A 27,163-nucleotide genomic window follows, 5' to 3' on the forward strand; every position below is an offset into this window, starting at 1 on the left:
ATAAAATAAAATAAATATCCAAATGTTAAAACTGAAATAAACATATATACAAAATAATCCACTAAGTTTTGTCAGGGAAACATTCGGTTATAGTTTGCTTTGTGTCAAAACAAATAAGCAAACCCTTTGCAAAACAACTGTTCAAAGTTATTGCTGGACTGAAAAAAACTTTACAAAACAAATACTGATAAAAATTAAACTGTTAATTTAACACTTGAGTACAGTAGACTCCCAGGCCTTTACTTCTTTCTAACTTCTCATTGTTTGGCTTTCTTCAGTGTGGCATTTTTTTTTGCTCTTTGTTTTTTCCAGTGACATAGGAATTCCTGACAAGAGCCTGGGAGCCTGGCGCTCTGACTAGTGTGTGCCTATCTCTTAATTGTTTCCTGCCCTCCAAATGAGGCCAGAGACTCGGGGCTGGGGGAAGGGAAATTGGAAAAAAGTAGAAACCTCACACTACTAAGGTCTTATTATTGGGGCAAGAAAAAAATCTTGATCCTTCCCTTAAGAATTTGTGGATGTTTTTTTAATTTACTTGTAAAGAGCTAAAATGTCATGTTTTTTCTTGTGAGAGCTGGGATTCTCATGTAATTTTAGGAATTCTGGACCTGAGTTGTCAGAAATAACACTGAATATGGAAAAATTTAAACCGGTAGTGTTACGAGCTCCCAAGACCCTTGATGCTTCCCCTACTGCTCTTAAAAACAAGATGTGGTAATATCAGAATTTAACCTCTCAAGCTGTCCTTCACCCAAAGAATTTTTTCTAGTTGCAGACAGAGGTTGAAAAAACATAACCTGAGTACATACAAAGTTCTTAATTTCCGAAGGACAAATTTGATAGACCACCTATGTTGCTTTATAGCTAATAAATTTGGGGTGAAATTTGTGTTTTCTGAATGTCCACAACAATATAGAAACTCTTGAAAGCTGGTAATTCCTTAATATTTGCCAACATTAGGCTCCTAAGAGAAAGGCTTCCCTGGAGTTTAAATGCATATCCTAGAAAACTGCTTCTGAAACTCAGCTAATGACATAGTTACTGCTGTGTTTGTATTATCTGTACTTACAAGATTTGCAAGATTTTGCTGATCATGGTGTCCACCTTATGAGACCCAAACAGATAGAAGATCCATGTTGTACTTTGTTAAAGAATAAAGTACAGTGAAGGGGCTCCAAGGGGTCTGCTGACACCCGGGGATAACTCTGGTGGAGCCAACAGTGTCCTGGGTGTTGCAGACAGCTCAGAAATCAGCAGATGTTTTTTAAAAAAGGACAATCCACCAAAATAAACCCAAACAGTGATGTGTAAAAGCATCATCCCCTTCCCTGAATTGTGAAGTCTTCTCTGATCTCTTCATGTAGCATCTGTCCTTACAGGAGGGTGGCATATTGCAGAACTGCAATAAAGATATGGGAGGTGATGAGTCTGTGTGGTGGAAGTGCAGTGCTGCAGTACTCACTGTGGCTCAGGCATGTGACAGCTGTGTTAGCACTGCTGTCCCCAGGCCACCTGGCCCTAGCACTGGCAAGGTGAGGAGCTGTGCCAGTACAGATGGGGTCCCCTGGGGCTCAGGCAGGTACCTTCAGCACCAGCATGGGGGCTTTGCTTAACCTCTAGAGGGCTAGGTGTGTATAGCATGGGAGTTTAAACCACCAGCCTTCTATTCCCAGGATGGTGTTTTCACAGAATCATTTAGGTTGGAAAAGACCTCTGAGATCATCGAGTCCAACCTTTGACCAAGCACCACCTTGTCAACTAGACCATAGCACCTCCTTGGGCAGCCCATTCCAATGTCGAATCACTTTTTCTGTGAAGAAATTCTTCTTAATGGCCAATCTAAACCTCCCCTGATGTAGTTTAAGATTATGTCCTGTCATCCTACTGTTAGTTGCCTAGGAGATGAGGCTGACACCCCACGTGGCTACAATCTTCTTCAGGCTAACCAACCCCAGCTTCCTCAGCCATTCCAAATCAGACTTGTGCTTCAGACACTTCACCAATGACATTGCCCTTCTCTGGACTTCTTGTCATGCTCTGGTTGTTCCTCCTAAGTAAATTAGATACATAAATACGGCACCTGAGCCTGCTAAAGGCTATGGCCAAGCTTGCATGCACCACAGAAAGAGCAGAGGGAAGATATGAATCTGTCACAATGTTACTATCATTCTCCCTAAATCTGTTCTCTGTACCCATGGAATTGCCAGGTGGGGTGAAGCACCTCCAAACCAAATGCGTTAATTGTGGTGAGTTTGACAATGCACTTCTCTTTAGTGATTCTTCACAAGCTGTTCTTATGGGTGTTTGTTTGTAAGCTTCCTGCAGCAGGGTTTGTGTGCATACAGTACCTGTCACCAGGAGGTCTCCTCCCACTGGAACTACTGGGCATTGCTATAATGTAAAAGTGAACAGAAATAGCAATCAAAGCATTAGCAATAAAAGAATAAATTAGATTAACTGCAATAAAGTACTTTCATGAATGCTCAGTGATATTCTATTGGACTCTCATGACTTGCATATCCTCCAAGTCTTTATAAATAGGTGAGAGTAAATAATAACATTTTGGTGAACAGTGACATGCTTGACATTTTCAAAAGGTCAGGATGTATTTTATAAATCTCGGGAATTTCACATAATTTCCCTTAAGGTGCTTGCAGCTGAAGGAGGGAGGAGGCGGAGGAGGGCAGGGAGGCAGTGTCCGTCTGGGCTGTCCGTGCGGCGCCTCGCAGGCGTGCGCTGGGCAGCGGCCGCCAGGCGGCGCCACCGGCAGGGGCCGCTGCGGCCTGCCCGCCGACAGGGGGCGCTCGGTACCGCTGCTGCCGGAGCGCGGCATCGGCCTCAGCCCGGGGCCGCGGGACAGAGGCGGTGAGGGACAGAGCCGGGACAGAGGCGGGACAGAGGCGGTGAGGGACAGAGCCGGGACAGAGGCGGTGAGGGACAGAGCCGGGACAGAGCCGGGACAGAGGCGGTGAGGGACAGAGCCGGGACAGAGGCGGTGAGGGGCAGTGCAGGCTGCAGGGCTGCGGGACAGCGCCGGTGAGGGACAGCGCCGGTGAGGGGCAGAGCCGGTGAGGGGCACGGGTGAAGTTGCGGCGGGGCTGCGCGCAGCCTCTTCTCCTGGCAGCCTGCTGCGGAGGGGTTCGCGCTGGCTTTCACGCGGCTGCGCTGCCGCCACGACAGGGACGCGTTCGTGTGGCGTGTTCGTGTGCGTGTGAGGGCGCTCACCGGCTGCCTGCCCCGCGGGGCCCGCCCCGCACCCCGCACCCCGCACCCCGCACCCCGCACCCCGCCGCCGTCGGGCAGCACGGAAGTGTCGGCAGTCTCGCAGCGAGTTTGGTTTGGCTACGATCGAGTTGAGGCGTGTGGATGCGGGCAGGTTTCTGTTAGATGGGCCCCACACCGGTTTGATAATGGCTACGGCTGGGGGCTGGATCCTTGTTACAGTCATGGAATTATCACAGAACGGTTTGGCTCGGAAGAGACCTTTAAAGGCCACCTAATCCAACCCCTAGCGATGTGCAGTGACAACTTCAACTACACCTGCTTCCTTAGAGTCCCGTCCAGCCTGGCATTGAATGCTGTCGGGGACGGGGTATCTGCACCTGTTCGGGGTGCTCTAGAAGTGTCCTTGCTCTGAGTCTTGCTCCTCAGGACGAGACTGTGGCAGGTTTGTTCCCAGCCACTGCCACGGGCCGTGGCAGGACTCACTCCTGGGCTGCCGCAGACCAAAGAGTGAGTTTGAGAGGAGGCTGGGAGACCTGCTCTGCTGCTCCACGGCTACTAGGGGCCTGATCCTGCTTCCACGGGAGTCCCAGAGTGTTTCTGTACCGCCTTTGGCTGGGGATTGGCTCCCGTCCCACATCACATAATCTTCTGAAGTGAGCTGTAGCTGTGCATAGCTGGGTTATAAGGCAGCTGCGTTTCTTTCCCGTTGTGGGGTGAATGGAACAATTAGCATTTGTGCATTAAACCCTTCTGAAATAAAATCTCATGACTGCCATCTCTCTGTTTGCTACATTTGAACTGGCTGGAAGATTGTTTAAATATATCTCATAGACTGTTTACAACATGAATTATTTCCTGTCTTTGAAAAGCCATGGTTTTAAGATATCTGGCAAGTTTATTACAATGAAATGTCACATTGCTCAGATAAGTCATCAAAAGAACAATTTTTAGCAAAGACTGGTTTCCAGCATTCATCATTCAGAAATGTTGTGGAGTGTGATCTTGGTTTAAATAAAATAAATAGAAAAAGCCTGCATGTTTGATCTGCCCAGCATTCCTGGGTGTTCCAGGCAGGATTCCTATTATCTAGCTGAGGTTCTAAGGTTTCTTTTCCTTAGTACCCCTGCACTTGTGACTAGGCTACTACCCCAAGTTGTCCTCAGCTGGATATCTAAAGCAGCTTGTGAATGCCCTCTATAAAAATGTCCAGTCCCTCTCACTTTGTAACATATAAAATGGTTCCACTGAATTCCATGTAATATGTATAAAAATGTTGGGGGATGGGGTAGTATTTTTGTTAAACACACAAAGATAAATGCATTTAGAATTATGGTCCCATGTGGTGGTCTTATAAAATTTTAAATATTGTTTTTTTTTCTGTGAATGAAAATATTTTTGATGTTTTAATTTGTTCTCATCTTTTTTTTTTTTTTTCTTTTTTTTTCTTCCCTACTCAGCTCTTGCCCCTGTTCTTTGCCTCTGGTTTTGTTGGTGAGGATATCACAGTGATGTCTGCATTCAACCTGCTGCATTTGGTGACAAAGAGCCAGCCAGTGGCCCTGCGAGCCTGTGGGCTTCCCTCAGGTTGACTGGGTGCTGCTTGTTGTGTCATGCATAATAAAGGCCCTTGTAGGAAGGGGTGTCTCTGCTGCAGGAAACAATGTGCTATGGGTTGTTCTGTTTAAATTTGACTTTGAAGCAAAAGTGTATTTGCACTTTTTTTTTTTTTTTTTTTTTTTGGTAAAAGTCACTGAGTTGAGTGAGCGATTTCATATCTAAGATTTTAAAATGCTTGGAAATGCGGACTCCCTTGTCCAAAATTAAGTCTCTTACATTTTGTATTATTTTCCTCATTCTTGGCAAAAACTGTGTAATTAAACAGAAAATATTTTATTAAATACTGTTCCTAATTTTAAAACAGAATATCTAAAAGAATTTCACATGTTGATTACTGTTAAATCATAGGACTAAAAAATATTTTTAATAGTATACTACAGTTATACTCCATGTGTTTCTTTTCACATTTTCATTATAAATCAAGTACGTTATACTGAAAATCATGTACAAAAAGTGTGCAGGATTTAAAACTTAATTCTTTAATTCTTCTGACAGCATATTCCTTAGTTACGTGACACTTCTCTACATAACTAAGTGGAAACATGCAATTTAATGCCCACACGCAGCTGCACTTTTTGTGTAAGGCCCAGGTTTGTCCATTAGGTCTGGGAAGGGTGCCATAAGACCCCATCTCCATGAATTAATTATATCATGAAAACCTTGAACCTAAGTATTTTGTGTTTCACTTAAAAGACAACAGTCTGTAATGAAAGCATAATAATGTCAGTGTACAGGGTTATGTGCGACAAAATATAAGCTGTACTGAGTTAATTTTGAACATTACTAGAAATTTTCTTGACACCCAAATAAAAAAGATACAGTCCTGGCTGATCTGTGTTAAGCCTCAAAAATGGGCCAGGTTGGGGGTTTGTGCTACACTCACAACTGGTTCATAAGAGTGCAGAATGTTACAAGCAGTTTCTCCCAGACCTGGACTTAGCAAGCATATGGAGGTGATGTTTTAAAGATTTTTTTTCAGTGATAAGACATCAGTTTTCAAGCTGATGGATTTTCCTAAAGCTTATTAGACTTTATTTGAACTATATCTGAGTCAAATTTTTGCAGCATTTACGTTCCATTTCCCCCACATGTGCACAAAACTCGCATTAACCTTGATAGGAACTGCAAACACATATTGAGGAAGAGAGAGAATAACCCACATTGTGTCAGCTTGACCTTGGTTTCCTGTTATATTTGCTGCTGAGCCAGATTTAAAATCCTAAAAATATAGAGTAAGCACATTTCCTTAGCCATCATTATGCTCCTTTTGATGTGTGCTCATATTGCTGTTGTCTACCTTAACATGGGGACACTCAGTCTTCTGGCCATTTTGTTTTCACTCTGAAAAGGAGATCTGCAAGCTGATCACTAGAAACACACAGAAACACCACGGGAGGTTTTGCTGTTCCGTACCTGTTTCCAAAGCACTGCATTAGCTGTTTTATCAAGTAGTTTTTCTGTCATAACCTGGTAGTCACATTTTGCAATAAAAAGTTAACACTACTGTTTATTCCCATCCCTTAGATCCCTAACTGTGGGACCATTAATAGATTGAGTTCCACTGACTAACTACTTTATGGAGATATATATATAGAGAGATATTTATATATAGTAAGCCCAAATTCATCTGCTAACAGTGGAATAATATACAATCACATATCTTGCATATTTTAAGAGTAATCTAAATTCCCCAGATGCTTAAAAATTAATATAGGCTTGCTTTGCCTTTGGTTTGTTTTTTTATGTGTGTGGTGTATTTGAGGGGTTGCAAGTAAATGGCATAGCATGTATCCAATAAAACATGGGAAGGAAATGTAGAGCCAACTTCTGCTTAAATGCCACATTTGTCCTGACTTTGGCTTCTGAATATACAGAAAACATCCAAGTACTCCTGAGTTTTTATAACATAACACTTTGAGCTAGTGCTTTTCCCACCATCCAGTTCTGTGTGAATTGCAGTCCTGTAACCATACCACCATGCCATGTGTCCGCCAAGTCTGGGACTTTGTGGAGCTTGGCCACCTTCTAATTCAGTGGCAAATTCAATATGGAATGAGATTTTTTAACCTTCTGGAGCCCATGCTCAAAGTAAGGAAGGAAAGTGCAGTCAGAAGAGTAAACTGGGCTTTCAAACAGTGTTTTGAACACTATGCAGTTAAATATTTGCAGGACAAGGGCTTGAATGAAAGTATTGTTTCAATTTCTATGCTTGGAACTGTACCTCTATCCTTCCTGTAAGGAACAAAGTAACACAAGGCAATACATAATTTATATTTAATATATAGTTGTAGACCAGAAAAAAGATGGTTTTTTCTCCTCCCCCTCCCCCACTCCCCATTAAATTAATTAAATACTGTTGGGACCTATCTTAGAATAGAAATGACCTGTGCCTTCTTTGAACTACTATTTTGTAAGCATTTGTGAGTTTCACATGTACTAGTGAAGTATTTTTACTTGTTCTTTTTCTGTTTGTATATAAGCACCTGGGGTGTAGATCTGTTCTTCCAAATTGTATTTTTAAAATTTTTTTTTTTTTTCTGCAGTTAGGACTAAACGTTTCAATGTGTGCACACCTAGTGCACTGTTTGCCCATAACATTTTTGCAGACAAGATGGCAAGTCTGAGCAGGAGCAGGCGCTCCCAGTAGATGGCACTAGGCATTCGCTGTTCTGCTGTTCTGCACACCCAGAAAAGCTTCCTGTTAGGAGTCATTCATACAGAAAGTACACCCTGACACCTTAGGAATATTTACAAGTATTTAAAATAAAGCAAGAATACTGGGAAAAAAGCAAAACCTTCGCCCGTATTCAAACTACCATCACATTGGTTCAGGTTTTCTTCATTTTCAGTGATGACTGCAGCTACATTGTATCTGTTGTGTGACACACAAGTGTTGCTCCTTGAGCCCACTTTATTAGAGTTGAATGCTCTGAATTTCTTTGGAAATGTAGGATGCACTGAGCACCTGCCAGGATTTACTTCACAGAAATTAAGTCTTTAAAAAAAGCCCATGTCAAAATTACAAAAATCCCCACCAAACTTTTAGTATAAAAACTACTTCATCTGCTTTATGCATACTAAGAAGCAACTGATGCAAGTCATGATTATGCAAATTCCATGTACATAGGTTTTCTGAAGCAGACCACCAAGCTATAACCTAAAAAGATAGCTTATATTGCTTTGCTGTGTCTTTTAATTATTATGGATTCTCATTTCTTAAAAAGACCCTTTATTTCTTTAACACTTTGAATGTTGTACTGCTTACATCACATTTTTTGCATGTGATAAATTGGATCTTCCTCTTCTGTAGATAAAAGAAAATTATGGTGCTTGTAAAATTAAGTAAAAATAATGATAAAAAAATTATAGGGATAGACTTAGGGTTGGGTTTTTTTTTTTCTTATAATAAAGTCTTGGGTAATATTAAATTGTTGTGTAGTGTTTAATTGCTCAAATAACTACTGGTAGGAAACCGTACTTTTCTAGCATTAGATTAAACTACAATGCATCTGTATGATGATGGTGTTGGGCATATGGTGTAAGTCTTTATTAAGTAAATATATATAGTATGGTTTCTCATTCTTTTATTAAATCTTTGTTAATTCTAAGTTTTAATATAATGTCTTTTCATAAAATTGAAATTAATCTTGAACAGAAAATTACTGGGTTTCACAATTAGATTTTTAGCAGTAATCTGTTAACATAAGTAATTACTTTTAGAAGCAGATCTTGAAAACATTTGCATACATTAATTATTTGTATGAATTTGTTCCTCTGAACTCTCAAATTGCTCATGTCAATGAAATATTTGTGTGCATACTGCTTGCCAGATACGGTTTTAACAACCAAAATCTAGTAAAGACATTAGTCTTGTGGGTTCAAAGTATTGAGGTTACTGCCAAACTTCATGTGACTTGAGTATGACTAAACATTTCATATTGTCTGTTTCTATGTGCAGAGATATCATTTCTATAATGTGTATTATAACTTCCCCATAGTTTTCCGTAATGTGTATCGCCAGAGATGTACTACTCCAGATGTCTGTTCACATGGTCCAAAAGAAAATAAAAGTAAGACTGATATTGTACAGCATAAACCATCCATACAGCTATGGTTAAATGCCTGTCAATGTTTTAATTATAAATTCATATTTTCTGGGGTTTATATCTTGAACATAAAATTTTGCTCTGGGTTTAAGTATGCTATACAAGGTCTCAGATGAATGTATTTTTTTCTCAGAACTGGTTGGGGGGCAAAAATTAAAACTCATTTGTATCCAGTTAAATTTAAAAAAAATGTAAATATCAATTTGGATCAAAAATAGATTTTTAAATTTAGAACACAGTCTTAGAAATACCTAGTTTACTGCCTCCCAGCAGTTATGAGAAAGACTCTTGAACAAAAGAGTGGAAAATATGCACTATGTGATCACAACAGTAAATAGCATGTGAAACCATTAATGTATCATTATTCTAAATGTGTATATGTTTGCCTTTTAGTCATATAATAGCAGGACACTGCATTATCATAATAGAGTATAACATTATCAGATTTTTGGAATGGCTTTAAAATGAGTTTTAAAAATTACATATACCTGTCTTCATGGGAATCTATTTGATGTTGTACTATATTTACAAATGTTCCTTTTGTACAATAGTATTCCATCTAGAATGCCTTACTTATGTATTTTAAGACTAAATTCATTAGTAGAGATCTCTTTGGGTGTAATACCCTTAAAAGTGCCTGATACTTGCCAAACTTGGGATCATAAAGAAGACTAGAAGCCTTCTGTTATGTTTCCTAGAGGTTGTTCTCTGTTTTTTTTTTTGTTTTTTTTTTTTTTTTTTTTTCTCTTTTTAAGTCTTTGGTCTGGTGCAGTTTAGTACTCTTCCTCATCTGCTCAGGAGAGAGATGGTGCTTGTCCCTGGCCCACCTGGATGGAGGCTCCTCAGTGATTCTTGCACTGAGAAGGACTGGGATGATGAGACATTTCTTGTGCTCCCAGATCATGCACAAAGACAGACCCTTAATGTGTATCCTGATGGATCTTTTATGGTTGTTTTCATTCCCTTACGGCTCTCATAGAGGATCCACCACAATCCATTCCCACCCTTCTTGCAAGAATGTTTTAATTCTGAGCGTTCATAAATTTCCTGTGTTCTATTCCTGAGCCTTCTGCAGCTCAGGCTTAGTGTGCTTTCTGCTTATTTGGGTATGGAAAAGATGAATTTTCAGCAGGGTGTTTCTGAGTTTTAAAGTTTCTCATGAAAAGTTACTTTTTTTAGTTATTGGAGTGTCTAACAGGAGGACTAAGAAGCCCTTTGAGGACTGCCTTCACTTTTTTCCTTTCAATTAAAAGCAACTCCTGGCTTTGTCTTTTCTCTGAGGAGTATATATGTGATAAAGGTTTCAGAGAAGAATGTGATATAAAGGAGAGACAACAGCAATAAGAAAGAAATGAGATTTTCAATATTGCTGAACTAAGGGAGGACAAGCAAGAAAAAAAGAAAAAGAAAAAAAGCAAGACGTGAATGTGAGCCCTAAAGTCAGTAAGAGTGTGTTGGGGAAACAATGGAGGAGATGATCATTTAGAGACTTTATGAGCTTGGAATTTGATGGAACCTTGAATGGGCCTAGAATATGGACTGGGAATCAGGCCCTAGAGGCTTGAACATTACCATACCTTAGCTGCTAGGTTAACCATAGACTGCTACAGCATAGATCATGATCTGGGGGTAAATGAGTAGAGATGAGTTGTGTCCCAGAGAATGCTAAGAAGAGGAAATTGTTCTCAGTTACAAGCTAAATACTGTGATTATTATTTCCTTCAAAGGAAGATGTGTTGGGTAGGGATGCATGGCTAGAGTACAAAGGTGCCTCTTGCTCTGTCTGGAGAAGAGGTTCTTGTGGGACAGGAGGTGCTGGCAGCCCAGGTGTGGTGCTGGCAGCTTTGTGCATTGTGGGTAAGTACTCCCCCATCAATGCTCTGGCCCAGGTCAGGGCGTCCTGAGGAGCACAGAGTGGGGAAAAGCTTGACTGTATCCTCTTAAATCACAGGGATTGACCCCATCTTCTTGACCAATAAGGCATGGCTGAATTTTAACTAAACATAAGGAATTCCAGAAGGCCCATTAGGGAATTAAGTTGGCAGTTAAAACCTTTTTGATTGATCCTTTAGTCCAAGCAGTGAAGCAGATTTGAGAGGGTAGTGGGCTGCAGTGTTTTCTGTGGTGGTCATAGCAGAGCATCAACTGGAGTAGTTCCCAGCAGTTCCTGTCTTCATGATGGGTATGCTCCTCAATGCTTGGAGAAGTGGGATGAAAGGCCACAGAGCAGGCAGTGCTTTTGCAAAAGCGTTCCTTACCCTCTACAGATGGAGACAGATCAAGTTTTTCCGGGGATTAGATCTGGGCTGCTATAGAGAATTGGAGGAGAGGAAAAACCTTCCCCCAGCTCTCTCCTTTCCTCCACCCCCATCCCAAGTACAGATTGCAGCACCTTGAGTCTTGAAATCCAGTGCTCATTTCACAGGCCACACATCACTATTGTGGAGGAAGCAGCAGGAGGATTTAGCAAAAGCCTGAATGCCAAAATAAGCTACACACCACGGCTGGAAAATGCTGACTTTTTAATTGTTTCTGCTGCAGGGTTAAACCTTTATTAAAGCTGTGTGAATAAGCTTATTTTGATGACTTACTGAAATATTTTAAATGCAAAAGGTAGCATAAAGCACTTACTAAATTCACCTTGATCCCACTGTTAATAAAATGCTTTTCCATATGTTGGGCACCCTTTTATTGATTCTGTCAAAATTCTACTGACCAGATAAAGAGTGCCTAGTGTCTCTTTCTTCCTTGTTTTTAATTTAAACAAATGTAGTGCCTGTGAAAGGTGCTAGGATAATATCAGCAAAACAAAAGTCTATCTGTTAAGGGGAGAGGAAGAGAAATCCATCATAATAAATATTCCCCCCTCCACTGCTGTACCAATAGATCTTGATCTTGTCTTGCCTGGTTTGCATCCAAAGAGTAAGGCAAATAGGTCAGCTGCCCTGTGCACTCTGTCTTTGGCCATCTCAGCAGAAACGATAACAAATGTGGCAGTTTATAATATAATGAGCTCTTGCTCCACTTAATTGAAGGTTCTTCTATTCACCAACCTCTGCTGAGCAGCCACATGCTGTTGTTGCAGCAATAGTAGTGAAGATGACAGCTCAAAAAGCTCCAGAGGAAGCTGCCTTCATCTCCACCAGCTAATGCAGAGTAGTGGTGGACTCTTCTCAGTCATTATAATTTGGAAAGGTTGTGAGACCAAGATTGTGTCTGGTAGTGACATTTATTTCATTGATGTCAGGCATGGAAGTAAAGTAGACATGCCTGGAGAGGACAAAAGGATTTCTGATCTTCTTTCCTCCTTTCCCACTATGCAAAACACTTCAGAATTTTGTTAAATGTTTTTTACATTCACATGGAGGAGAGGCAGCTTCAGATTTCTTTTCCAGGGAATGTTTCTTTGGCTTGCATGGCTGCCTTAGTGTAACTTGCTGCAAGCAGGTTTACAGACCTGTGGAAATAACAGATGCTGCCTATACGGGCCTGCCTGCTGGGGTCCCAGTACCACTTTCTGTGGAGAGAAAACAAGTGCATAAAGATGCATTAGCTGTCAGTTTGGGAATTTTTTAAATTTTTTTTTTTTTATTGGACAAGAGCTGTGCTGATGACCAGGTAGAAAAAAAAAAGTGACAGCTCTGTTACTTGATTGTATGGGAAGTTTGCAAATTTGCAGAAAAGGAGCTTGCCCTTCCCTTGTGACCATCTGAACTCCTGGTGTTAAGTAAATAATTTTTTTAAAGACAGTTTTTGGGTGGTGTTCTTTTAAGATAGAACCTGGAATTTGACCCAAAATTCAAACTGTTGTCCTGGTACCTGGCTTTTGGATTTTCAATGCACAATATAGTGGAAATGGTCTTCGCTCCATTACTTCTAATGCTTGCATGAAACTGCAAATGGTCTTTCAACAGCAGGTGGGAGTGAGCTACCTACAGCAAGAAAGCAAAGGAACCACAGATCTGTTTTTCAATGTGTAAAACATTTACAGGTTTTTTTAATGAAGTTTGAATTTTACTTAAACCTGACCTCCAAACATTTCAGAGGGAGTTCTGAAACTCAAGTTTCAGTTTCTTTTGCAACATTTATCCTAATCACCAGCAGGCTAAGGTAATTTGAAATGGCTCGTGAGGGGATTATAAAAAGTACTATCATATCAAATACAGGTTTTATAAAACTGTGTTTTCCAAATACAAGTCAATAGAAGTGTTTGCAATGTAACCGTTCTCAAGAGCTGTTCTTTTTTAAACTCGATAGCAGTCCCTGACTTTTTTGCAGTGAGAGCACTTGCAGCATTCTCCCGAGGCTGAAGATTAGAGGCTGCAGAGAAGAAATTAAACAGAAATTAAAATATGTGAGAGTTGTGAGCTTGCCTTTTCTTAATCAGACAGTGAAGCAAAACTGGCAACAAGAGGCATAAACTGTGAAATGAAATCTGAAGTAATAAGAAATGAGAAATTCCACTTTTAAAAATACTAAGTGTTAGCAATAGCATATGTAAGGATATTTATTTAAAGAAATGTATGCAAATATTTTTTTAACTTTGTGAAATTCCTCTTAAAACCAGTTTGAGGTAATTTACCATCAATCTACCAAGGTCTGACTCACTCATGATGGGACAGAATTTGGGAAACAAAGAGATGTATACTTAGAGCCAGATCCTGTAATCTGATGTACAGCCATAGACCCCTCAAGTAGCTATGCATATTCTCAATGATCTGCCTACACAGGTCCCATTGCAGGATTGGGGCTGGGGTGGGATATGAAAAATAAAAGGTCCTGTAAGGCCCCTAAAAAACTTCTTATATTAAAATAAATAGTACTGAAAAATAAAAGCCCAATTTATTAAATGGCTGTGCTCTGCTGGAACATCTGATCTTGCTGTATTTAGTTAGGAAGGCTAAGTGGTATGTGCTCAGTGCATGACCATAATGTCCATTAATTCCAGTGGAATATAAGCTTAGGTAGAAGAGGGAAAATGTATGTTGTGTCTTCCATGTAATTGAAATACTGAGTTAATTTCACTGATAGGAAGCAACAAAATGTAAGAGCAAATTGTTAGAATGGTTCAAAAGAGTGTTTGATATAGGAAAGCTATCAGGCAAAATGCCATCATATTTCGGGCATGTCAGACACTGATCACCAACCTCTGGTATGTTGGAACAGATGAGGGGCTGAGTTGAGGAGTAATGGTCTGCTAATTTGTGTCCATCTGTCTGAACATATCTTGTTGCTCTTGTTGTTGTGATTGATTATAAGGAAGTAATGTTATGAAGTGTAGGTTTGAAAAAGTCAGTTGGAATTTATATGTGAGGTGAGATGCTTAATTACTTCATTATCAGGTCAACATCCACAAAATACTTTCCATTCACTTAATTTTTACAGCAGACTTCAGAGTTGAGCTCTGAAATGCCCATAGTTTACAGGTGAATAGTAAATGCATTGCCTTGCTTTTCAGAAAAAAAAAAAAAACATTCCTAAACACAAGAATACTGTGAAGTCTCCAAGAAGAGTTTATGTTGATATTTGTTTGTCGATATTTGTTTCACCCTCCTCAGCTTTTTTTTTTTCCCGTTAAGATTTGTGAGGCTGGTCTTTTCCTCACAAAACCTGCCATCCTGCTCCAGGATCATAAGTGCCTTTGGCACTGCTGTAGCTGTTGCCAGAGGGCTGAAGTAGCTGCCTGCACACTGCTCTTCTTAGGAGTGCCAACCCCAAAGAAGGCACCATGGGGCACCTGATTAGAGAGATTTAATCTGGCCCCCAATCCTGCAGTGGATCAAAGAGGTTTTGTCCGCCTTTGCAGGCAGTTCACCTTTAAACAGCTGCATCTAACTGGAGTTCAGAACTACCTTGGGCTTTTCTAAAAGTCATTGCTGAGAACACCATCTCCAAGGAACAAGAGTGCTATTATAGATCTTATGAATCCAGGCTCTCTTATTCTCATACTGCATTTAATTTAGCCTTACATTTAATCAGTAACCACACTGATATAATGCTGTTTGTAGAACTGATGACCTTTTATCTCATTTGCCTCAAACAGTATGATTTGCCAGTGAACTCTGAGCCTGCCTTTATAGCTGAGCTGCTGAAGCATTTTGTTGCCTGTATGGACCCTTTCCAGGGCCCAAACCTCATCCCATCTATGGAGAACCAGACTGAGGAAGGTGGTCAGCCTGCCTGTTTATTCTCTGGTTTAATAATGAGCTCAATAACAGCTCCATTACTAGTGGAAGTTTTTCTTATATTGGGCATATTTGTGTAGCTTTATGTTGTCCCCTTCCAGGATACAAACAGTTGGCTTGACTGTGACAGTCATCTCATGTCATAAAGGAACAGCTGCAAAACCAGAAGCAAACACTCTTTTACTGAAAAATATGTACTTTTGTCCATTTTGCACATAATTTTTTTCCTAACTGAAGGAATGTATTCCTAGAATCTCATCTAGTATTTTTCTAGAATTATTATAGAAGCTTGTAGGCTATCCCCATTTCAGATAAAATACTCTTATATCCTCTGCAGTCAAGGATGAGTCCTGCTTTACCTCCTTGCCTCTATGGCAATAGGGAAATTGTGTGATACATTTACGGAGGTATTTGTTTGTTGCTAGCAGTTAAATAATAAGTACAATTAATTGAATAGGGACATCCTTGAATGCTGAAGGCTGGACCAAGAGATTTCCTTTATAATTTGTAGTGCAACTTTTTGTGGATCAATACTCAAATTGAAAACTTGAAGAATCCTTTATTGAGGTCAGTTGCATTTTACCCCAGTGAAATTTGGTAAAATTCCCCTGCAGACATAAATAATTGTTTGTATTATAAAACATATGGTTAATTATTAAAACAAGGCATACAAAGGATCTTTTTGAAACATGCTTCCTACTTCTGATCATTGTGGTGGATCATGTGGCATCTAGAAATTTTCTTACGCGTATAGTGAACCCACAGATTGGAGAACATTACATTTGTAAACGAGATGAAAATTATTTATGGAAAGTAAAGGGGGCATACTGACTATTTTTATAAACACTCAGTATTTTCTCTTTTTTCAAAGTGAAGTTTGCTTAATTTGCTAGTAGCTTCAGAAGCAGTTAAGTAGCAAGTAGAATTTATTTTTTTAAATTATGGTAGACATTTTAAAAAGTGAAGAGATGCTGGTTTGTAAGATTCTTTGTTGCTCTCTAGACTACTTTTTAAAACTCAAATTGTAAAGAAAAGATTGTCTCTCAAACAATTTCTTTCTGAACTGCGTAATGCAAGATAACAATAGCTATTTATAGAATGCATATGCTTCCTTTCCCTGTTAGCTATACTTTGAAAGACTTATTAGTCCTAGAGTCCTGCACGTTTGGAGAATAAAAACCTCCAAAGTTTGACATCCTTAAATAAGCAACCAAATGTTATAAAGAACAAACCTCACTTACAGTTAGGAAACAATATTTACATTTAAGGTTGAAAAGCCAGGATGTAGGAAAATTTTGCTAATTTGGAAGGTGACCTTTAAGTGCACCAAAACCAAATAATTTGTAAGCTATGGCACAGGGCACATTCCAGCAAAAGTTGTGAGAATACTGCTTTAGTGGTTCTTGAAAGACAAACAAAGAGACCTGGAATGAAATCTTTATCCCTCTCCCAAATAAGATTGAAGCTAACAAAGGCATACAGCAGCGCTCTTTCAAAGCTTGCCATTAAAACGAAGACTCTGCAGCACAGCTAATGAGATGGGTCAAAGTGGAAAAAAATCTGTTTTTAAGAATGTTTAGATCAAAAGTAATTTCTAATCTTTGAAATAAAGTCGCTTTTCAATACTTTTCTCTCACTAGTAAAGCTTTTTATGTTTGCACTATTTACTTCAATCAGATGTTTTCAATTTTACTTTTTTCTTCCTGAAAATACTTCCTAGGGTTAGTTGGTAGTGACCAACAGCATTATTCTTTTTCTCTCTCCCCTATTCATCCACCCCCACACATTAAAAAATTGAGAAAAGAAGAGGGGGAGGAAGAAAGAAACATCTTTTCTTAAATGATTTGCAAGCATCTGTGCTCTAAGCTACTTTTTATGAACGCTCCTTAGTAATGACTCAAGGTAAAAAAGCAGAAAAGCATCCAATGTTAGGAAATTGCAATCCAATACCATGTAATTTAAACCTGCCATTGCCTCTCCTGTACTAAATGACATACAGATGGGTAGCTCTGTTGCCTCTACTTTGAGAACACAATTGGTCTTTTTATGAGTATATATACATTACCAGCAAAAAATATTTTTGTTGGGAGTGTTTATTTCTTATTGTACCATATTTTAATTACTGTCATAATTAGAGTGCTTTTCCTTGCTGCATTTTGTCAGCTAATTTTTTCCAATGTTTATCAAAGTTACCTGAATATTTTGCAATTTATGTTACTACTTTGGGAATTTTCATTCCCAAAAGTAACTATATTGTTGTTTTTTGCTTTCCAAATGTGGATTTTTGCACTATACAAATGTTGATTTTTTACAGTAAACCTTATGTACTCCTTGGATTTTCTGTGTGAACTAAGCAAAGTGTTAAGATTAGATTTTTGGAGGAGGGTAATTTCAACAGCAACCCTCCTTTGCAACAAATTTTACAAGTTTATTGTTGAACCTTGTACAGCTTTGTGCATAAAGAAATAACACTCCTTAGGACTCTATTCTAATGCTTCAACAGTGAAAAAAGAAAAAAGCTACTGTTATAAAGGATGAGGATGCAACTAGAAATTAAATCAACCTTACTGTAATTCTGAAGGTTAGAATTGTTTTTCAGCTACTTTAAAGGGTACTGAAATTGCCAGATGTTATGGCTAAACATCATATGCCCATTACCATAAGTCTCTAATATAGATGTCTTGTAAAGAATGTTTCAGCTGTAGTTGGGATTTTTGCAGATCTTTTTTTAATGGTCAAAAATGGCACTTTCTTGTGAATGATTGTGTGCGCAACAATTTAGTGTATAACACACCAAAGGGCTTTGGCTGTAGCACACTGTCACTGCTCCAGCGGAATCACCTGGTTCTCTATAAAAATTCTTTTCTGTACTTATATTTGAATAAATAATCAGCTGCAGTTCAGCTGAGCCATTCTTTGTGCATTAGGGACCAGCCTGCTCATTGACAAGTGAATGCAGAAGCTATACTGTGGCTGTCTGCCAAAGCAATTATTCAGGATTTAAGTTAAAAAGGCTCCTTCTCCCTTATCCTCTCCTTTTGCAGGGTCATGTAGGGATAAAAAGGACTGTAAGGTGGTCTTTTCCCAGGAGGAGCTGAGGAAGCGGCTGACACCCCTGCAGTACCATGTCACTCAGGAGAAGGGGACTGAAAGGTAAGGCGGGATGAAGGAAACTCAGATCTAAAAACACAGGCATTTTTCTTTTCCACCCCTCCTCTTACTGCTGTTTCTTCACCTTCCCTACCAACTTTTGTTGGTTGTTTTAATCTTCTTCCAGGATTTCTGCACTTGTTTACTAACCCCTACAAATTAACACTACTGCAAAGACAAGCATCTGCAACAGGGGGGCCAGGGCCAAGGGTCTTGTGTGACTTTTTCTTTTAATGAACATTGCATGTCTTATAAAGTCACCAGGCTCATATTTAGAGTCTGTTTTTAGTTTACTACAAAACGTGTGGAAGTAATAGTGGTTTAGGTGCACTTTTTTTGGAAGACATCGCAGTAAGCAGAACCACGAGGGAAATGGCCCTGTGCCAGGAGGCTGGAGTTTTGAAGGTGGCCATTGTAAGTATAGACGGTTTGGCTGCAGAAAGAAGGTAGCATAATTTAGTTCTTTTCCACCCCACTCCAATTTCTTTTTGAAGCACATGTGGAGAAGGTATTTATTGGCTCATTTGTGGTTGGAATGTCAAAAATTTTCAATAACTGCCCTCACATGGCTTTAGTCGCTGGAACCCAGCCTCAAGTCCTGGAGGGGGAAAAAAAAGGACAGACTTCCAAGATTGTTTTTAGTGAATAAAGTCTCTCTCTCTCAGCTGATTCCAGCCAAAGGTAATCTGCCAAGGCCCAGCCATTTTTTGTTGTCTAATTTATACCACTGGGCTTGGCATAAGGCCCTGGCTTTACCTCTGCTCTAAACGTACTAATGATGTAACTGCTTGTTTTCATTCATGAGCTGGAAGGACTCCCCGCTGCACGTGGGGTCCTGGTTAATAGGCAAACTTCTTCCTGACAGTGCTGAATTTGGTCACTGAACATGCCAGAGAGGCTGGTGGGGACAATCCCCCTCTCCGCCCCAGCCCTCTCCATCCTGTCACAGCCCTGGCGGGGCGCGGGGACGGTTGCCTTTGCTGGGAGGCCCATCTTTGCCTTCCCCCCAGCCCTCCATGCTCTTGTGTACAGGACCAACAACGTGATTTAATGCACACAAACAATCGGAGATTAGGTCATTCTTAAAAATCCTGTTTATAAAAAAAATTGGGCCTCATAAAAAGGGTGAAAGGATAATAAAAACAAGCTGCTGAGCACATAGGCTTTTTGTTGGGCTAGCGCAGCTGATTCGTATTAGGTGAATGACCTCCTAGCCTTTTAGATTGTTAACTTAGAAAAATATTCCCTTAAAGCTGGAATATTGCTTTTCAACTGAAAATATAAGGTGCGTACAGCTTGAAATCCTGGACCAATTATTTCATTTTCAGCTACAATGTCTGCTGCCCGGGCAGCCGGTGTTGGCCTGACCCAGCGCCACGGCTCTGCAGTGCCCGGGCGGCCTCACACCTCGCTCCACTGCAGCCGCCGAGCCCTGCACGCGGCCCAGACGTAGACACAGCGAGGTGCGGCAGGTTGAGCTACGTGCCAAATAATCCATTTACAAAAACTTGACATTTCACTTGCCAGATAGGGGAAGACTTCTTTTGGTTTTGTTGTTGTTCCAGCCTTTGAACTGTGAGACAATTTGCTTCCTTTTGCATGATGCGTAACATCCGAGGCACACTAATGAGGACATTCCCCTTTTCCTGTGCCTGCTTTATTTGCTACCTTTAATAAAAAACAGCTGCCAACTTAGAAATCATGGGCTTCTTCTATAACATTTTTCTAAAGACTCAGCTACTTTAAAAAAACCCAAAAACCGATTCCTTTTTTTAATTTTAAAATGAAGTGTTGTTGTTTTCCCAGTGCCTTTGAGGGGGAGTACACACACCACAAAGCTCAAGGAATATACAAATGTGTTGTTTGTGGAACTCCTTTATTCAGGTGAGTATGCTAAATATAGTTTTGAGATTTCTGTTATGTATAATCTTGTATGTATTTCATACATAATTGTATAGAATCACAGAATGGTGAAGTCATTCAATCTTTTAAGGAATACAAGACAAGCAATGTAAATAATGCTGTAGTAAAATTAGTCTTATAATAAATATAAAAAATTAGGATAAATAAGATAGGAAGATGACATTCAGGTAAAGGAGGAAATATGACAGGAAAAAAATTAGTACTTTAAATTTTTTTCTATATGCAGCTCTGCCAAATAAATGTAACAGTCTTTCACTGTGTCAATGGATACTGAGTTTTAACTTAGAATTACTTACAGGTAGCTTTAAGAGATACCAGGTGGCGATGCTGAATTTTACATACATCATTTTAGCTGATGATGGAGAAAAAAGTAGATGCTTTTTTCTTAGAATTCAAGCAGTTAAGAAAGCAAAACCAAGTAAAATTTCATTACTTACTGAATTTCCATTCATCCCAGTTAGCACACACGGAGAGCTGGTTTTAAAATACTCTTTAGAAGTACTGTGGGAATTAATGTCCTGAATTTGATTCTAGAAGCAGTGCTGATTGAATTCCCTTGATCACTGCATTGTTCTGCACAGATTCAGTTCTTGTTTATGTGCTTTTTCTTATTTCTGGCTGCTTGTGTTCATTCTGATGAAGAATTTAATTTTTTTCTTTTTTCCCTTCAGTTCACCCAAACTTAGTCCCTTGCACTTAAAGAGGTACCTTTACAAAAGCATGAAACAGGATGGTCAGGATAGCACTAACAGAGAATATTGTGCCAATAATAGGTTAAATGAAAATACAATTGATGTAGTTCTAGAATCACCAGATGTGGTAATGATAGTTGTCCTCAGGATACTGTCTGTAAAATGAAAGAAGCACCTCATCTCTGTAATGTTTGATTCCTCTATCAGAAGGATTATCTACAGAAACTGGTAATAATGTGAATCTTCTGGGTTGAAAATCTGATGGTTTCAGACACAGCCAAGACAATGGTCTCATGTCATGTGTTACTATGGTCCTTGGCTTAAGGGTGCGAAGTGGGAATCCAAACTCTCCACAACCTGTTTTTCTACTCTGCCACTTAGACATTTCATGGCTTACTATAGCTAAATCAGACATTTCATGGCTTATTATAGCTAAATCTTTTGGGGGGAGATCCTGGCTCTGTTGAAGCAAATTCATATTTAGCAAATGAAAACAATGGAGTCAGGATTTCACCTCCTACTTTCCAAGACTGTCTTTCTTTCTATCATCTGATGGAGAAAGAGCAGGGGTTTTTTTTTGCGGTGTGAGTTTTGGACAGCAGTAGTATACATAAATTAATGTGAACTAGTTTGTAGTTGCTTTCAAAATAGTTTTATGATGGAAAAAAACTGCAATATGAGACTTACCTGTGATTATCTCAAGTGCACAGTATGCTCTGGCATTATCTTGAGTTAATGGGTTGGATTTCTCTTTTTAAAATGAGCTATATGGAAATATCTGTTTTCAGATCCTCTTTGAGACCCTTGTGGATTTTATGGGAGGAGAGAGAGAAAGAGGGAAATTAATTCTTTAATTTTAATAATTCCCAGGCCAGTGGGTACTTGAAGAAAATGCCTGACCTATTGTGTCCTGAGATTAGACTGACCTTAACTCAGTCCCCCCAAAGTCTTTATGTTGCCTTATGAACTCTTGCTACGTCTGGCCTACATCTAATTCAGTCAGTTTTTCTGAAGTGGCTGACAACAGAGGGAAAAAATGCAGAAGCCAGTAGGAGTCTATCTTCTTTTGTTTATTGACCTCAAAATATCAGTATATGATGTCTTCCTCAACCAGGAAAGATAAATTTCTGAATCTTGGTCACTGATTCAGCTCAGACAGCTAAAAAAAATATGAGAAGGAAACATAGATAAGAGAATGCAAAATATATGCTTTTTTACATTTTCACCACAAATGTAAATTACTGAAGTATTTCCTTAGGAGTAAGATGGTAGTAAAGTACAAAGAAAGTCTATTTCCCCATTTCAAATATGAGTAATTTTTGTGGTGGCATGGGATTTTTTTTTGGTGGTTTCTTTTTGTAATTTCCTAATAGTCATCTGAAACTTGCATTTACATTTGTTTCTCATTGATGTCCATTAGTTTTTTTGTCTTTATGTCATTGTAATCTGTAAATATATATATTTGGACTATGGACCTGTCAGTTTAACTAGGAAAGAGACTGGAGCTTCAGCAGTAATATTAACAAACTTCAACTTTTAACATTTCTGATTTACGTTGTTTCATTACCATGTGACACATGAGGTCAGGGAACATATGAATTTTACACTCCAGATGAAAGACCTGTTTTTTGGTAAGTCTTTAAAATAGAACTTTGTCTCTATCACATGGAAGATAAAAGAAACAATTAGGAATGTGACATCTCTTCATCTACCTACTTGTGCTAGTGTTATGAGAAACATCCCAAGGTTTATGGAGGACATGCTTTAATTTTTTCCACAATCAAAGGTGCCTCACACATAAAATGCATAATCATGCTATTGAATCTTATTATTCCATATCTGAACTTTCACACCGTGCAGTCTCCTACATCCCAGTACAGCTGCTTAAAAAAAGCAATAAATGAGTGAGCCAATAAAATAATCTCAAGAACGTCCTTTTCTGCAAGCCAGTGCTTATGCAGTTTTGTGTTAAACTTACTCCAATCTAGCTGTAGGCTTAGGCTAAAAGAAGGAACCCTGCTGCCCCGCCTTTCTCTAGGGTGTTTTTTCATGGCTTTCTCTTTACTGGACGTCACCTGGTGTGGCTGGAGCATGTCCCAGTGCAGAACTTGTATCTGATAGACAACTAATAAGCCCAAGAAAAAGTCCTTATACTTATCAACCATACCCGCTCATGTTAATTTTTTTATCAGCCATGTTTGTCATGGCTGGATAGTCTCCACAGCAAGACTGTGTTTTTCTATATTAGTTCACAAAGTACCACCTATGCCAGTCAAATCCTCAGTGTTTTCTAAAGGCCAACTGTATTTGCAAGGTTGTGCCTACTTTAATTTTTCAAGGCACTTTCTTATACATTATGCAAAAATACCATTCTGTCTACAGCCATAGAAACAGGAGGTTAAAATGGACCTGAGTGAAATCCATGACTCGTGCTACTGCCATAGGAGAGAATCTATTCCATATTTAATAAAGCATGGTCATGTCCTTTACCATATGCAGGACTGTGAGAAAGATGTGGTATAGATGGGAACTGAGAAGCCTGGGAGAATTATTTTCTTTTAAAAAAGAAATATTATTGTTTTGTCAGTTTCCAGTTTTTAGGGCCAAGGACTAAATTACCAAGTCTTCATAAAACACCCACTGCTGCCCTTATTGCTTCCTGGAAGGAATTCTTGGTAACGGTGTTGGCTCTTCTGAACATGTACTAGCAGACATAGCAATAGCCTTATCCATGTTATGTTTTCATTTGGTTTTTGTTGAGCTCTGTCAGGTTTTCTCAACATATCTCAGACATCCAATCAAGAGAAAATGAAAGAGTGGCTGGGCAATATTATTGTACCATTAACATAGTACCGCTCTTGCCTTCAGAAGACAAGGAAGGATTTCAGTCATCAGCCTAGATCTCTACAAGGAATTTCCTTGCACCAGTGCTGTGTGCTTAATGAATGGTCTTTAAGCTTTCTTACTGATCGTTATATTCTTTGAGGAAGGCATATGAAAATTCAGCACTGCTTATCTGTCTAGGAGAGCCCATATGACATCAATGATATGATTTCACTAGTACTACTAGAGAACTACTTGAGCAACTTATTCTGTCTTCACTGTCTCTTAGTTTCCTTAAAAGACTGTCAAACCCAGCAGTTTCTAATTAATGACATTTGTTTGAAGTAAGTTCGTTCTCATCAGTGTAGGAATCAACAAACTGTCTAGGTTGGAAAAGACTATTAAGATCATTGGGTCCAACTGTTAATCCAGCACTGCCAAGTCCACCACTAAACCATGTTTCCAAGTGCCACATCTACACATCTTTTAAATACTTTCTGGCATGGTGACCCAAACACTTCCCTGGGCAATCTGCTCTAGTGCTTGACAATGCTTTCCATGAAGAAATTTTACTAATGTTCAATCTAAACCTCCTCTGGTACAACATGAAGACATTTCCTCTCATTCTGTTGCTTGTTACTTGGAAGAAGAGCTCAACACCCACCTGGCTACACCCTTCTTTCAGGTAGTTGTAGACGGTGATAGGGCCTTCCCTCAACATCCTTTTTGTGCTCCAGATTCTTCACCAGCATCCTTATTCTTCTCTGGATACACTCCAGCACCTCAATGTTCTTGTGGGGGGCTGAAACCTAAACATGAGATGCAGCCTCACCAGTGCTGAGTACAAGAGGTGATCCTTGCATAGATTCTGATTTTACCATCCTTGCACAGATACTAATTCTAGTATGAATTTCATTGTTGCTTTCAGTGTAAAAGTACAACATATTCTTTGTATATTTTTAAGTCTGATATATTTTTCCTTGTTTGAAATTTATGCTGCTTAGTATTGACTGTTCATCAGTCACTTTGCTTGGAAGAAGTAATTTTCAGCTGGTTTTAACCTACTTTATGCTTTACTATGGGCACGTATGTACCTCACATAAAAATCAGGTACGGTGAATTGTTACCGATTATGACTACAGAAGGCATATATTTTTATGTCTATCTGTTTACAGCTCTCACATTAAAGACATGCTGTCTCTCTGGACTGAACTGACCCAGAGACTACTCTTCACCACCACTGGAGGTATATAAAAGACATATACATGTGGCACTTAAAAACACAGTTTAGAGGTGAACTTGGCAGCACTTGATTAATGGTTGGAGCTTTATTGATCTTAAAGATATTGTCCAACCTAAATAATCATCTGATGTTAAAATGCTCATTTTGAATTTGGCTTTTCATCAATATGCAGAACAGAATTTATCACATCATCTGTCAATAGTGAATTTTTTTTCTTTAACCAGGCTTATTAAAGAATTTATACAGTGTAATGCTGAATCCATGTCAATCTTTTCATAATAATAAAATGAAATCATTTAATCTATTTGCCAATTTCAGCCAAATTTTTCAGGGAAGCAGTTATTAAACCTCAAAGATATTAAGTCATTAAAGCAATAAGAAAATCAGTAGAGAGAGAGCATATTCAAGCTCTCTTTGAGGAGAGGTCTGAATAAGAGTTCGACTATATTACTAGATTATAGCAGATAATATTATTCTAAATAGCATATATTATTGTATTATAATTGAGAATCCACATGAGGGTTGAAGAGAGACAGGCATTAGGGATGTCCAGCTCTGGGAAATATCTGTGAGTAGTTTTGCTGCCTGAGACACCACAAGATCCGTCCCCTGGCCACAGCACAGCAGCAAGCCTAGCTTTGCTCTTTCTGCTTGGTTCTTAAACCTTGGGGACTTCTTAAATTCCCTGATGGTGCAGGTCTTATAAATTCCTAAGTAGTTACATCAGGTATTTTATTTTTTACATTGGAATATTGTTGCATTTTCATTTCTGGAAATTTCTGGAAGCTTGACTTTCAGGAGCTTCCAGAAGTGTTTTGGAACTTCACTTCATGAGTATGACCGGCGACTGCTTTCCAGGTAATGGTTTACATTTTCAGACGTGTTATGTCTATACTTAAAAATAAAATGGAGAAAGTCTCTTCTCTGTCTCTAAAGGCAAGTGACAATACATAGCTTGTGTTTTTAACATCAATTCCTCTACTCTGAAACAGAGTGGCCTGTTCATTCTGCTTTTGGGGAGTGGTCCCTGGCCTGAGCCTCCTCCGCAGTTTGCCTAGTTTCTGGCTATGGTTCTCATCCGCGTGATAAGGGCCAATGCAGTGTCCAGGGATATGTTCACAACTGAGCATTACTGTCCTGTCCTTTAGCTTGCTAGCAATGCTGTAGCAGCAGGAGCACTGATACTGCAGCTATGTATATTCTGTACCACTGGGAGGCAAACACGAGAGAGAGAGGATTGATTGTATTCTGCTCAGTCACCTGGACCAGGACATGGGTTGGCTTGGATTGCATCAAGAGCCTGCTAGACCATCATCTCTTCAGCAAACTGCCCATGCTAATATGGAATAAAATTATTTGAAAATCAATTACCGAAGATGTGAGAAGACAACAGACTCTCACATGATTTATAATTTTCTCAGTCATGTTCATAATTCCTTTAAGTATACATGATACAATAATTAATACTAACAGTATTGCAATCAACACAATAAGTCTCTGGAATAGAACATTTTTAAACTATAGGCTAGTTCATTTAGTACATGTCCATTTTCCTGTAAATATGATCCTACAATGATGCACCATCTTTATGACTGTAACAGATCTTTACTCTATCGAAGTCCTTTTCAGAGAGAAGTAGTATATTGAATGTCTGCCCCTACCATTGTTCTGTTTAGGACTCTTGAAGCACAGCCTTATGAAGGAACAGCCTGGTATAAACTGCTAATGCAAAGGCCTAGTGAAGCCAAGAGGAATAAATACAAGGATTAGAACTGCAGAGTACTTTCTGAGAGAGTTGTAGGGCTTCCAAAGGCTGTCCCCTATGTTCCCTCAACAAAATCTATACAAACTTGTTAAATATTTCATCATGAAAAGTAAAAGGAAAGACAGTTTTAACACAACAGTAGAGGTTCTGCAGTAAGTCTTCCTTCCTCTCTCTTTGACAAAGGCCTGCTTCCTTTGCAAGTAGCAGGTCTCTGTTAACTTCAGCAGTAGTTTCTCTGTTGACACTGTAATTTGTGGCACCGAAAAAAATTCAGACTATAGGAACACATAATGCTTATCATGATTCCATTTTTATCTCTTTCTTAGTACTTGGCAGTTTGAAGATCTGATATACGATGTCTTTTAGAAGAAAGAGATTGAAAACCTGCATCTCTTTGCAGTACAGATAAAATGGCCATCATATATTCTATTGTT

At 39.2% G+C, this 27,163-nt stretch overlaps 1 protein-coding gene across 3 annotated transcripts in view; it reads left to right on the forward strand.

Annotated features, from left to right (window-relative positions):
• MSRB3 (methionine sulfoxide reductase B3) overlaps positions 1–27,163 on the forward strand; it is a 79,064-nt gene that overhangs the window by 15,259 nt on the left and 36,642 nt on the right. For 2 of the 3 annotated variants that reach the window (XM_021547365.3, XM_021547366.2), the window contains exons 2-4: positions 4,683–4,809; positions 18,178–18,286; positions 20,090–20,167. In XM_021547365.3, the coding sequence (XP_021403040.3) occupies positions 4,683–4,809; positions 18,178–18,286; positions 20,090–20,167 (314 nt within the window). The remainder of the gene's footprint in view (positions 1–4,682; positions 4,810–18,177; positions 18,287–20,089; positions 20,168–27,163) is intronic. The other variant, XM_031507898.2, reaches the window with a different exon arrangement.

This window comes from Lonchura striata, chromosome 5, assembly GCF_046129695.1.
Source record: "Lonchura striata isolate bLonStr1 chromosome 5, bLonStr1.mat, whole genome shotgun sequence".
Taxonomy (NCBI): Eukaryota; Metazoa; Chordata; class Aves; order Passeriformes; family Estrildidae; genus Lonchura; species Lonchura striata.